Here is a 14,703-nt window from a genome sequence, read left to right on the forward strand (position 1 = left end):
TTTGGGTTCTAAGGGATTAATTTTTAAGCTTTCCTTTGGACTTACTGCATAGTGGACTTACTGCTTATTCTATGCTGTTTGCCTGCCCCTTTCCCCACGTCATAGGGGAGAAACAAAAATATGTGTCTGTGATCACTTCACCCAGAATGCTGTGGTACGGTGTGCAGTACCTGTACACATGTGCTTCAGTGACCATGTGCTTGTATTTGTCAATTCCTTCACCAATGCTCAGTGTATGTAGCTTCTATCTTTACTGTAGCTCCTGCTACAAGAGTTTGCTCTCACTTCAATCACTGCTCCCTTTCTAACAGATGTCCTTATTCTATTCAGTATAAATAAAAGATACTGCATATTGTTCTAATATGCAGTATTACTTACTTACTATGTTCTAATCACTTAACATCTCCTTAACATCTCATTAACCTTTGGTGATCCTGACAGCCTTATGAGGGAGGTATGTTGTTATCCCTATTTTACTGATGAGGAAATTAAGAAACTTGCTAAAGATTCTATGGCTAGCGGAGAGGCAGGATTTAAAATTCTGCAGAATGGCTCCAGACACAAAAACCACAGCACTTTATACCTCAATGCTTTGTGCATTCCTGCACACACAAAGCAATGTTATTTTCTTACTGTTTTCCTCCACTTTGAGACTTCTAACCCTTTGGCAAACACCTCTTTATCCATATTGCAGTCTTTACTTCTCTCTGCCTTTGTAAAAGGAAATCTCCTGGTGCCCTCCCCTTCAATGGAAGCCAGAATTGCCCTCACTTCCTGAAGACTGAATTGAACTGTCAGGACAGACCAGTCTTCTCCACTGTTACCAGTACTATCTGCTGACTAGAATATTTCTTTTATCTTCCTACCTTTCATTCAATCACTGCCACTCTTCACTGTGATTCACATTCATCTTTCTAGATAAATTCTGTACTCATTTGCTTTCCTTCTTTTTAATCCATTTCCTCCAATTAAAAACTTAAAATTCTATGTTAAATGGAACTGATCAATTGTGATACACTTATCTAATGGAGAGTGTCATTAAAAACAATATTTTAAAAAGTATAGAAATGTAATTGTTAACATGAAAACCTATAATCTATTATCTATAGTCTATTAAATAAAACAAGCAAGTTATGAAAATGTATGCATGTGTTATCCACTTTTAATGAAAAATGCATATAGGAAAATATGGAAAAAAATACAACAAATGTTACAAGTGATTATCTTTAGATAATGGGTTTATGAGTGATGTTTTATTCTCTTTTATATGCCTATATGTACTTCCTGTTTTCTAAGATAAACATGATTCATTTGTATAATAAAATGTTTTAAAAGCACACCTATTTGATAACCTATTAATCCCCTTGACCCTTTCCTCCTTGACTCTCCAGAGTTAACATTCTTCATTCCTAACAGCCATATGAAACCAGAGCCAAAGGACCTAATCTTTGATTATTAATCTAATACAGGCAAACACTCTCCATTTCACTAATCACTTTGTTGGTTCACTATACATTTTACTGACTGAAAGTTTACTAAATATATGGACTTTCTGTTATGTGTTCAAACCTGGGTCCAAAACTGGATTGCTCTAATCATCTCTCATTTGTAGTCTTCCAGGCTATAATGATTTGCTACAGATAGATCAAAAACTATTAGAATTGGTCTACCACAAATCCATGTATTCAAATTTAAATGAGTCCTTTTTACTACTTACTAATCTTTTATCCATTTCTTGAGGTCCTACCAAATTTTCCACATTTGCTGTTCGAGACATAAACCCACAATTTCAACTAACTCTAACTCTCATTATTTATTAGGCCCAATCTTTTAACTGTGCTAATGACTGATGATAAAGTTTCCTTGAAACCTCAAGGCAAGATTACAATGAGGCTAAAACAAGGAAAAATAAAAATATAATACTTGAAATCAACCACCTGTACAATGTCCCATTTTAAGGAAATGCTAGTAAATGGGTGGCTGGAGGAGGTACTAGCATCTAAGTCCATCAGGGTAACTAGAAACACACATATCAATATACCTTATGATGTGACCTGTTACATACAGATAAAGCTAACCTAATTGTAAGAAATAGTATTATAGTGAATCTGAAGAACACACAATATAAACAAAGAGAGAATCTGCAGGGAAGATATAAAAGAGCAAGAATTTGGCTAGTTAGCTGTCTTCTGCACTGTTCAAAGGAAAAAGTGATCTGGCCAATAAACATAACCCCTCTAGTCTGCTTATAAATATCCGTGAGCAGCATCAGAAATCTGTATATCTATATATCTGGCCTACCGTAAGATTACAGTCCTTCACGTGGATTACTGCAACAGCCATCTGACTGGTTTCAGCTTATCTATTCTTGCCCCCACCCTCCAATCAGTCCACTCTTCACACTGTGAAGCCAGAGTGAACTTTCAGACAGTTGTGCCACACTCTGCTTAAAACCATTTAAGGACTTCCGACTGTCCTCAGAATAAAGCTCAAACTTTTCTACGTGGCTTATCCCGTGATCCAATACTTGCTTACTGCTCTCAGGTATCATGTCTTATCATATTCCCTGCCTCCTCTCCTCCCCTAATTCATCAAATTCTAGCCAGTTTCATTTAGTTGTACTTCCTATGCTCTCATCACCAAACCACTGTTAGGCCTTGATTGTCTCTCACTATCACCCTAATCTGACAATAAGGTCTGTGAACCTAGGGACTATTTTAACCTTGTTCATTACAGTAACCCCATTGAGTAGATTCTTAACATCAATAAATAAATATTAGTTAATTCTAAGACATGCATTCCCCCCCGTATTGACATCTGTGAAACTGATATATACCATAACAATCGATGGCATTTCATTCTTTAATTTGCAGCATTTTCTTAGTGATATGTAAACTTAGCTTTGTCATGGAACTGATGACTTCTTGAATTCAATGAAGGTTGGGACTCACCATTAAGATCATTCAATTACCTTCCTTGCCTATGATTTCCTGTCCCTGACAATCTTGTGATTATAATTTAGCAACTAATATAAATTTTATTTTAGGCAAAGTATATTCTGACCAAAGAACATAAGAGTTCTGAACCACCTATCATTCAGGCTTTTTATTGTAAATTAGTAATTTTATTAATATATCATTAAGACTATTTAGCATACACACACAAAAAGACTATTTAGCACACACACACACAACGACTATTTAGCACAGATCAATCCCTCTGATCCTGACTGGGTACGCTGACAAATTCTGGAAGTTGAGAACCAGACTCTGGGATGGTGCTTTTTGCCCTCATGATGTCCTGTGTATCCTTCCATTTTATTACTTGCTTCATTAAATTTGTATCAGAATAACTTAAGTATGTGTTTCTGGAGTCAGATTGCCTTGGACAAGTTCTTTACTCTCTAAGCCTCATCTGAAAAATGAAGATAATAATAGGTTACTGTGATAAGTTAAAAATTTGAGGAGTATTTGATCAAATTCGACAGTATTTGATACACAGTAAACATTCAATGCATTTTATTGCTACTACTATTATTATTACCATTACTATCACTGGACTATAAGCTTTTTAAGGGCAAAAACCAGGCCTTAATTCATTCTGTATCTCTAGGTACTTAGCACTATGCCTGGTACAAGGAGAATCAGCAATTATTCTATGTTGAACTCACCCCATGTCCACACCATCCCAGGAAACCCTGCCTGAGGGCTGGTCACTTCCCTAGAAAAGATCTGCCTCACTTCTGTTTAACTGCAAAGAAATAGCCCAATCAATGTCAGTTCCTGCAATGGCCTTAATCCCCACCAAAACACACTCTGCAAGTGGTTCCAACCAGCCGTAAAAGAGCTATCTTTTTTCTTCTGTAAAAGCTAACCCTTCTTGGGTCCTCTCCAAGGTACTACTGCCATCCTTATTTAATACTGATACCAACGGAACCAGAGGCCTACGGGGTTGCATAATTCAGGTAAGGCCACACTGCTAGTGAGTGGCAGTGCTTTCCCAAGGTGAGCATCATAAACAATATTAAAAGGCAGATGACCGACCGGGGGAAGTATTTTAATACTGCTGTTAAACAAGGTCCAGGGGACATAAATATATACAAAGAGCTATGATATAAAGAGCTACCACAAACAATAAGAAAAAGCCAAACACTGCAATGAAAGGATGAAGACAAATAAGGCACAAGCAATTCAGAAAAGAAAATACACTGATACCCAACAAGTGTACTGAAAGAAATGTTCCATCTTACTTAGCAATTAAGTACAAATTAACACAAAAAGAAGCCATTTTTCACCTATTAATTCAAAAATTATTTTATTTACATTGGACAGGGTTGGGAAAATGAGTGTTTTCATGCACAGCTGCTAAGAGTGTATATGGACAGCTATTTGGCAATACATACCACCAATTCTTAAAAATACACACATCCCTTTGCCCTAATAATCCCATTTCCAGGAATTTATCTAAGAAAATAATCATGGATGTGTTAGCCAGAAAGTTGTTTGTCACAGTACTATTAATACTTATAACAGTAGAAAACTTGGAAAAATCTAAATGTCCAATGGGGGACTGGTTAAATAAAATAGAGATAATGTCCTTAACAGGACTGTGGTAAAGGTTATATTAATTAAATGAGATAATGTATGCAGAGTGCTTAAGATAATACTTGGCATATATGTGCATAATAAATAATGGCTATTATTACAACAAATTTATAAGACTATTACACAACCATTAAAATGATATTACTGTTAATGACATAATACAGTAAAATAAAAGTAGGTTATAATAGAGCATAAAGACCCAACTTTGGTTTTATTACTATATATATATATATATATATATATATATAAAAACAGTTTTTCACAGTGTCTGTATATATATTAAGAAATCACAGAATTTAAAAAATATATATGCTAAAATGTTAACAGTAGTGATCTTTCACTGATAAGATTATAGAGCATTGCATTTTTCATATTTTCTAATATACTTTCGTAAGTATGTACTACTGCTTTTAATGAGAAGAATAAACATTTAAGTGAATATAGGTGGCTATATTCCTTTAGAAGAAATAGGAAATGTTCAGGTTGCCTATTTGGTCAAAGAAGAATATGTTAAATATATAAAACTTTGTTTTTATTCAACAAATACATTAATCATGAAATGTACACTTCAGTTTCATACTCTGGGCATTTAAGGGCCTGAAAACAGAAAGAAGGACAAAGGAGAAAGAACAAAGAGGGAGAAACACAAGAGGAGAAGAGGGGGAGAAAGTCCAGGGAGGAAGCAGCACAGGGAGACAGGCAGGGAAGAGGTGAGCGCAGAGGCAGGGGCTCACACGGTGGACCCTTCCAGGCTTGCAGCAGACACTGACTGGGCGTCTACCATGTGCCAGGCACTGTTTGTGAGTGTGAAGCAGCTTCTGCCATCAAACAGACTTATTTTCTGCTGAATAGTTTCCTGCTGAATTAACAAAAGCTGTGCCCTAAAACTGACTCAGTTTTAGGATAGACTCTTGGATAGAGTCTATCTAAGAACCACCAGACTTTAAGGGGAGAATCTATTAAATACTCTGATATATACTGCTATCTGCTTAGGCTTCAAAGTTAGCATTACCTTTTGAAATGTAATTTACTTAAACTTCTCTCATGACGCTTCCTCTAGCTTATTCCTTAAAATCTGAGGTGCTCTGCTCTGAAGGGGAAAGAAGCCCATCAGGCAAGCATTCTTCCTTGGACTTTAAATATAGAAATGGGAACTACAGAGACCCAGACATGGGCAGAATTTCCTCACCACTCATAAGCAGGCTAAGCAAGATAATCTCTTGTGGTTCTTTCTAGCTCTGCTACTTTGCAGACTAATAAAACATAGAATTCTGTGATTAGATTTTATTTAAAAGCTTGAAAAATGTTTCATACTGTTCAGTTTGTGCAAAGACATCTAATTCCAGAGCATCAAGATGAGATGGAGATACAGTGCCCCAGTGTTTACACTGGGCTGTTATTCTAACCAGCTCTCTGAAGGCTGGGTGATCAAATGCTTACAAGACAATTCTATGCTATGAAGCACATACCCCTGAAAACATAAAGCAGTTAAAACATTATTTAACCTCAGTTGATGGTTATGCTCATGAAAAGTAGTGAATTTTGGTAAATCAATTCCAATCAAACTTTAAGAATACTGAGAGGGTTTTCTGCTAAAAGTAGTCAATAGCCTCCATTTTTTAAAGACCTAGAATCCTTTCCTCAGAAAAATAACATATACACATACACAAAATAAGTTTCATACAATTTCAGGAGATCCTGTGCCCCAAATAAAGAGTCCATCACACTGAAGGAACTCACAGTTAAAAGGCACTAACAATACTTTTTGAAATAAAATAAATTGATAAAAGCTTAATTTTTCAATATTATAAATTTGCATTGTTCAATATCAGATTTATGTAAAGGCATTTGCACTTAGGATGCAGGCTTGTGGTTTAGAATTTTAAGTAAACAGACTCACAGGTGATCATCAATAAGCACTCGAGACACATCTGTACCTTTCTCAAGAATTCCTTACCAGTGTGTGTTTTCATGTGCTCGTCGAAGTACTGCTTCATGTTGAAGTCCTTGCCGCACCACTGGCACATGAACTGTTTGTGCCCGATGTGGATGCTCATGTGGGAGCGGAGCTGGTACTTGTACTGAAACCTTTCATCACAGTTCTGCATTGGACACAGTGGAGACTTCTGAGTGCCAGGCAGAGCAGCTTTACTTGCACCAACCCTATATAGTCTGAGATTAGCTTTATTTTTCACACTCAAAATAGAACCTGCTTGTGTCAACTGTTTGGCTCTGTCTGCTGTATTTCCCCAGCTGAATTATTAATAAAAGGGAACATTTCTTAAATAATTATCACTGAAGTATATCCAACTTCTCTGAATTAGTGAGAAAAGTAAAATAATTCACCACGTGTTAGTCCCAACTTTAACCTAATCTAAGAAAATCAACGCTGTGTTAAAAATGACTGCCCTTTACCCAGCAGTGAGCTAACAACACGCAGCACTCAGCACATGGGTCTGATGCTTCTGTGAAAACGCAGCCTGTGCCTTGCACAATGCATGCCTCTCTTCCCCTGCTCACCACGTACACACACACAAGCCAGCCCCCACACCAGGGCCTTGGGGGCAGCCCAGGCCTTACCTCGCATCTGAAGGGCTTCTCTCCAGAGTGCTGCAGGGAGTGCACCTTGAGTGACATGCTGCGTTTGAATGACTTTCCACAGGTTTCACAGGTAAATGGCATATCTTTTGTGTGTGCTGCAACACAGAATGCACTTAGAATCAGTTCACCAAAAGGCTCAAAATGGAAAAGAGATATGTTCTACTGTAAGGACATCTTAATTTACTACACTCTAATCTGTGAGGCTGTAACAGCAAAGGTGAAAGAATAACAATGTTGAAAAGAAAGCGCGCTTCCCTGGGTGTGGAAGACTCTACCATCCAGTCTGATGATGCTTACTGAAGACATGTTGCATTTGGTTTTCAACAAGTCAAAACTGATTCAAATAAGGCCGTGTCTCATATGCTGCCCACTTCGAAGCATAAGACACACCAAAGAACAAGGGAAAATTATAGGTGTTAGAGAAAAGCAACTTACCAACCATATGTTTCCGTACATGAGCCATGGTATAGAATTTCTTCTCACAAATTTCACAGGAAAATTTCTTTTCTGCATATCCATGGACAATCTTGATATGTTCATGAAGGGACCAGAGTTTCTTGAACGATTTATTACAGGAAACACACTGAGCAGGATAAACAGAAATAATCTTTATTTATAGGGATTTCCAGAGAGCCTCACCTGTGGACCAGCAGCTGAAATTGGCCAAGTTGAATGGGTTGCAGTATCTTAGTTCCCTCGACCAAGGACTGAACCCAGGACACAGCGTAAAAGTGCAGAGTCCTAACCACCGGACTGCCAGGGAAGTCTCATGAAGTGGGTGTGTTTTAGATTTGTGGCACAGACCAGAATCCAAACCAATGCTATTCTTTCATGAAGTCCAGATTTCAAAACCAACATCTTTATGTTCCATTTCCTAAGATGAATTTTTTTAGAGACACTTTGGGAGTATGAAAACAATGGCAAAAAGTAAGACAAAAAGAAATACAAAGTTCCACTAATATCAAAGAATTGACTGCTTTTATCAAATTAGTATTGTACCTTTGAAAAGAACCTTCACGTTTTATTTTTTTTTAAATATGGATTACCGTAAGCAGCTGTTTCCTACACATGGGTTACTATGTAGTTAATATGTGTTTACCAGAGAATACAAACTAATTTTAAATTAACATAAAAGCAAGATAAAACAAAGCATACGTGAATGGTTATAGATCTACAGAAGAATAACAATATTTTTGTAGCTTAGCGAACATATTCAGAGTCTTCATTAATACAAACTACTGATATTTTACTATATTTTCCTAATTTTCTCTATTAAACATTTCCCTCTGGCAGAATTTAACATAACCCCTCAGCTGCTGGTATCCTCCCTTTTCCTGAGGAGCTCAGATCCAGATCTCGCACAGGCATCTGTAGGAGACACAGGCAATCCACCTACTGCCCTCTATTATGCATCATTACTAGTCTAGGATATCATAACATGTATCAAAATAAAATATTTCTGGTTAAAAACAGTATTAGGACGTTCTAGGTAACTATCAGACTCTGTAATACATAAGGGAAAAACTTGTTACTTGCTGCAAAATTTAATAAAGATCTCTGAACACACTGTCACTTCAGGAAATGAGGACCAAGAAGAGTCACAGAGATAAGCCTCTGGCTGGATACCGCTGGAGGAAAGGACAGACAAACCCTATAAGCCATTCATTCTGTAGAGCACAGTTTTAATTTTTACTTGTTATTAGGTCATCAGGATTAGAAATGCAAAAAGAGTTCATTCAGCAGAATCCACAAAACTTAAATTATAAGTTTAAATGAAATTACGGTGAGGAACAGTGAATACAGTCACACAAAAAAAGGATTTATTAAATGTTTTCTTTTCTGCATTTCTTCTTGTTGTTTAGTCACTAAGTTGTGTCTGACTCTTTGGGACCCCGTGGACTGCAGCCTGCCAGGCTCCTCTGTCCACGGGATTTCCCAGTCAAGAATACTGGAGTGGGTTGCCATTTCCTCCTCTAGAGGACCTTCCTGACCCAGGGATTGAATCCGCATCTCCTGCACTGGCAGGCACTGGCATGCCAATTTTTAACCAGCAGAGCTACCAAGAAAGCCCCTCCTGTACTTAATGAAGCAAAGGTAAAAGAAAAAAAAACCAAAAAGCAACTACACAAAGATCAAGATCAAGAGACACCTTTTCAGCAACGGATCATTACAGAGCTAAGTCTGACCCCTAGGGTGCAGCACCGCATCGCACTCCCTCTGGCCTGAACTGCCGCAACCAATTGAGAACCAAGCCCGGCACCAGCAGTTACTGAGTTGACAGGCGCCACGATTCAGTCTTCTTTTATTTACCAAGTACGTCAGAGGTCAAGTCACAACTGATGGATCAAAACGCAGTGAATTTATAGCAAATGTAATTTATATATATATTTATTTATAATTTATTTATTTTTGGCAGTGCCGGTCTTTGTTGCTGCGTGGGCTTTTCTCCAGCTGTGGAGAGCGGGGGCTGCTCTCTAGTCGCAGTCAGTGCTCAGGCTTCTCACTATGGTGGCTTCTCTTGTTGCAAAGCACGGGCTCTAGGGCACAAGGGTTTCAGCAGTTGCAGCACATGGGCTTAACAGTTGTGACTCTGGGGCGCTAGAGCACAGGCTCAATAGTTGTGGCACACGGGATTAGCTCTGGCACGTGGGATCTTCCTGGACCAGGGATCAAACCCATGTCTCCTGCATTGGCAGGCAGATTCTCTACTACTGAGCCAGTGGGGAAGCCCCTAATTTATATTTTTTAAAAATCTCTTTAAAGTAATGATTTCAGTTGTTGATTAAAAACAAGAAATAAAAATGAAAAATAAGGAACATTCCAAATCAGGACTACTCCAAGAAACACACTGAAACCAAATGGTTTCATCTTCTACAAGCAGTTCAGCTTAAGTATGGTACAAGAAATTTCTATTTTACATATCTTTTAGAGACATTAATAGACTTACCTTTTATGAATGAATATTCATAAATATGCACTTACATGTGCAAACCAACACAGCTCAACATAATATAGTTTACACAACATAATTAGCACACCTCTTAACCTATCACAATGTAGTCCTTTCAAGACACCAACCTGGTTTGAATACCGTGTTTTGTTACTTTAGTACTACACAGCAGCATTATATAAGCCTACCACCAGGTAGGCAATATTTTCAATCAGCTCAGCCTCCTTTAAAGTTTGCATATTCCCATGAGCTTAGCCTCTTGACAAATTTAGTGCTGTCATCTCTCCACTGGTTTAGAAGCAAACTCACTCCTGGAGATCTTCCATTTCCACCAGTCTGAGTCATTATGGGTTTTGTCCCCAACAGCTGCACTAGAACCTGGCATCCTTTCAAACCTTAGAAAATCAAATCCTTAGAAAAGGACCTCTCTCTACTCCTGACTTTTACTTGGTATCTCCCACCTTGACAGTGAAGACACCAGAATGAACTATATTACGTGTCTTACAAGAGTAAATCTCAGTGCCAAGTCAGTGTTGACTATACCTCCTTGTCAATCACCTATAACAGATTCCCTTTTCCAATGGACCTGGGTTCCCACTAGTCCAGCGTCAGTTAAACTTATGCTTTTGAAAGAAAATGTTAAGCCTGGTTTTCAAAATACCAAAGCAGGGGCTTAAAAAAAAAAAAAGATAAATTGGTGAAAACTGTCCCTTCAGCCTCTACTGTATTTATTTTCTTGGGCAGATACCAGGTGAGTCTGAAACAGCCAGGTTCTATCCTGGAAAGTTTGCCCTCTTGGTGATAAGACCTACCTGAATATTTTTTTCACAGTCTGTTTGCTGGTGAAGGGACAGCTCACTTTCCAGGACAAACTTCTTGCCACACTTATCACAAATCTGCATGCGCCTATGAGTAACGTTCATGTGCTTCTCCAGGTACCAGCGAGTATTAAACACCCTGGGGCACTTCTCACAGGTCAGAGTCTCTTTCTCTTCACACTTAGCTTTCTGGACTGGTGCTTTGGGCTCCTTTGTGGCCCGCTTCTTACGCTTAGGTGGCTCTACACTCTTCCTACGACCTCTTGTAGCCCTGGGAGTAGGGGAAGCGGCAGCTGCGGCAACAGAGGCAGCTCTCCTCGTTCTCCTCTGTGTGACGCTGACCTTCTCCACCGTCTTCTCCTTTTTCTTCTGCCTTTCGTTCTCTCCATAGTCATTGCTGTCATCCGTGGCCTCTTCCTCACTCTCTTCCTCTTCCTCCTCACTGCTTGTCTTAAGAACAGGAGTCTCTTTGGACTGAGAAGAGACACCCTTTTCCCCTTTAGATACATTTAACGTTTGATTATTAAGGTTTACCTCCACTATGATCTGCTCCCTTTTGTAGGAGACTTCCTCCTCCTCCTCCTCCTCTTCTGTGTCATCAGAATTCTCTCGGTCTTCTTTAACACCGTGCACGTCAGACACTGCTCTTGTCTCCCTGAAATACGGCTGCTCCTCTGTTTCATGGAGATGTGGCTTGCTCATCTTGGTGTCCACTAACACAGAATAAGGACTTCCTGATTCCCTTTTGTACACTTTGGTGGACAGGTCGAGTTCTTGGTTGGCACCATGATAAAAGGAAGATGGCACTTGACCACGGCGGCTATCTTCTTGTGCCATTCCTGCTCCGTGCACAGCACGGTTTTCAATCAGCTCCTGACAAGAGCTGGCTGTGTGGCTCATTAGTAAGTGGCCTAATTTATTAAGCAGTTCAGACTATAGAGAATAGGTTTAAAACAGGATAATCATTTAGACTCAAATCTTTTTCTATCCATGAAGAATCACTCAAACGGGGGGGAAAAAAGGTATTCCTGGAACCTCTGTGCAATTCTTCCAGTGTGTTGCAGCACCAATGCATAAGTCAAAAGGTTTGGTATTATGGCAAGAGCAGAGCACTAGCGATTTTCCTTTTGCAGAGAGCTGCAAGTGACTTGGAGCATCCTATCTGCAAAGAAAAGCAAAGAGAAAAAAGATCAGATATCTCTTATTTCCTTCTTATAGCATGCACTGACATCATACAACAAACATACCTTAAATGATTAAACTCTTTATATATACAATTCTTTATCCTGCTCAAATGGTTCAGTGTGGGCCATCATTTTACTGCATTACATGAATTCAACAAACATGTTGTTAGAATGTAAATTCTAAGACAGCAGGAGTCATTATCTGTCCCACTCACTGAGATATCCTTAGAGCTTAGTACAGTGACTACCAGCACTTAGCTGGTATTCATTACATACTTAATGATGCTTAGTGAACATCTGTTTTTGGATAGCAGTCATTCTCCTGGACATACTGACATGGAAGAATATACGGTCCATGTCCACAAGTTTACAGTCTAGATACACAGTATGTGAGGTCCATGAAACACACAAGAACCTCACGCTGGCTGGCTCTCTTTTCAACATCAGACACCACCATCCACCATAGTGAGAGCTTAAGGAACAAAGGAAGTAGTGGTCTAGGCACTGTGGACCCCAAAAATAAAGCAGCTAACTGACATAACAATAGAAGAGAGAGAGACAGATCCCTGGCCTTAAATAATTTATAATCTAGTTATAGATATCATTGTTTTCAGGTTTATTAGAATAATTTCAAAGTTGCTAGGTATTTTTAAGTTTGTTCTATGCATAGCTCTCTAGATTCACTCAATAACCAGATGATTTTCATGTGTCAGCTGCACAGACGTCTAAATTCTAAGAAACAGTAGCCATAAAGCTGATACGGTTCCAGGAAAAATAAAATCATCCATTAAAAAAAAAAAAAAGATGAGAAGGGTGCATAATTTGCTTTGTGACGTACCTCACATTGCTGCTTAGCCAACCACTTAACTTCTGAGTCACATAAATATTACTACAGGCAAATACCCCATCTAATGAACAAAAGGAAGGAAACTAGTCCTTACTGAATAGCTGCTGTGTGCACAGACACGGTAAAGGTGCTCATTATTTGTTATTTCTATTTAATACCTATTACAAAACTTTGCGGGTGAGTTTTAAACTTATTTTAAATCTTTCATCAAAGTAATCACTAATAAAAAAAGCGTCCGCAGTTTTACAAATCAAATATACTGCAAGGCTTATAACAAAAGCAGCCATCCTCTGCCTACTCCATCCCATCTGAGTCCTTTACCTGAGACAAAAGTGTTTCTTTTAGCTGCTCCTCTTCCCTTTCCCCCTGTATTTACTTTTATATTTCTAAACAATGTGGTTATATTTCTTTTCTTTTTCGTTTTTTTGGCTGTGCCACATGGCATGTAGAGTCTCAGATCTCCCATCAGGGGTTGAGACCAGGCCCCTGACAGTAGAAACGTAGAGTCTTAACTATCAGACCACCAGGGAAATCCTTGTGATGATATTTCTATTTCTTGACTCCCCCCCCGCCAATTTGACACTACCACTTATCTCCCACTATAGTTTTCTTACCTTATTGCTCTCAACTCTTTCATCCTCCTAATATAGCTGTGTCACTTTTTTGTAAAGTATTTATTGCTTACATTATTATGACCATAATAAGTAATTCACAACTATTTCTATCATTCCTCTGCTACTGTCTCTCTTCCATTTTCTAAACAATGATTCTAGGGAATTCCCTGGTGGTCCAGTGGTTAGGATGCAGTGCTTTCACTGTCAAGGGCCCGGATTCAATCCCTGGTTGGGGAACTAAGATTCCATAAGCTGCGTGGCATGGCCCAATAAATACATTAATTAACTTAAAAAAATGTATTTTACTTTCATTTTAGTAAAATTTCAGAAAGGAGCAGCGATAAATGCCACCGTGCTTTACTTGACATCTTTATATAAATATATTTCTTTGTATTTATAAAAAAGGAAATTATGCCTATGAGAGATTAAATAATTTGTCTAAGATCACATATCTGTTAAATGACAGAAGCAATATCTGACCCCAGGCCTGACTCCAAAGCTTTACTTCTACTATGACAGAAGACATTCCAAAATAATTTAAACTCAACTCTTCCTGTAACCATATTGCTTTTTAATCAGTTTTATACCTTGTATTTTAAGTAGGAAAATCACAGTAGCTTTATTTTGCATTGCCCAAACTTCTGAAATAATGTAAACTACTACAAGTACCAGTAAATAAAACTGACCCACATTAATTATCTCAAATTAAGCAAGGGAAGAGGGACAGTAAAATTCAATTAACCAGCAAAAAAATAGCAACAGAACAAAATCATGAAGGAAAATAAATGAAAGGATATCCTCTATGGCAGTCAGTCATTCATGTGCTCTTCCCAAATATCCTGGCCCTCAGCCTTCTGGACACATGACAGGCCTGCACTTTCTGCCTCTGGCCCTCCCCAGGAGTTGGGTGGGGCCGCAGGACTACTTTCGGCCAGTACAGTCGAGCAGAAGAGACACATGACGAGCAACGTGAGACCCTCCAGGCCTCTCCTCCCACTGTGACAGCGAGCAGCAACCCTCAAAGTGATGACTGCTATGGCTGCTATCAACCTAGGACCCTGGGTAACAGAATGACCCACAGGATA

General features: G+C 38.6%; 1 protein-coding gene across 5 annotated transcripts in view; it reads right to left on the bottom strand.

Moving 5' to 3' along the window:
• The window catches only part of ZNF652 (zinc finger protein 652), a 67,230-nt gene that overhangs the window by 9,840 nt on the left and 42,687 nt on the right, over positions 1-14,703 (bottom strand). For all 5 annotated transcript variants that reach the window (XM_044939086.2, XM_044939083.2, XM_025280313.3 and 2 more), the window contains 4 exons: positions 10,968-12,135; positions 7,641-7,788; positions 7,185-7,300; positions 6,562-6,706 (listed from right to left, as the gene is read on the bottom strand). In XM_044939086.2, coding sequence (XP_044795021.1) covers positions 6,562-6,706; positions 7,185-7,300; positions 7,641-7,788; positions 10,968-11,873 — 1,315 coding nt within the window. In that variant the 5' untranslated portion in view covers positions 11,874-12,135. The remainder of the gene's footprint in view (positions 1-6,561; positions 6,707-7,184; positions 7,301-7,640; positions 7,789-10,967; positions 12,136-14,703) is intronic.

The sequence above is a fragment of the Bubalus bubalis genome, chromosome 3, assembly GCF_019923935.1.
Source record: "Bubalus bubalis isolate 160015118507 breed Murrah chromosome 3, NDDB_SH_1, whole genome shotgun sequence".
Classification (NCBI taxonomy): Eukaryota; Metazoa; Chordata; class Mammalia; order Artiodactyla; family Bovidae; genus Bubalus; species Bubalus bubalis.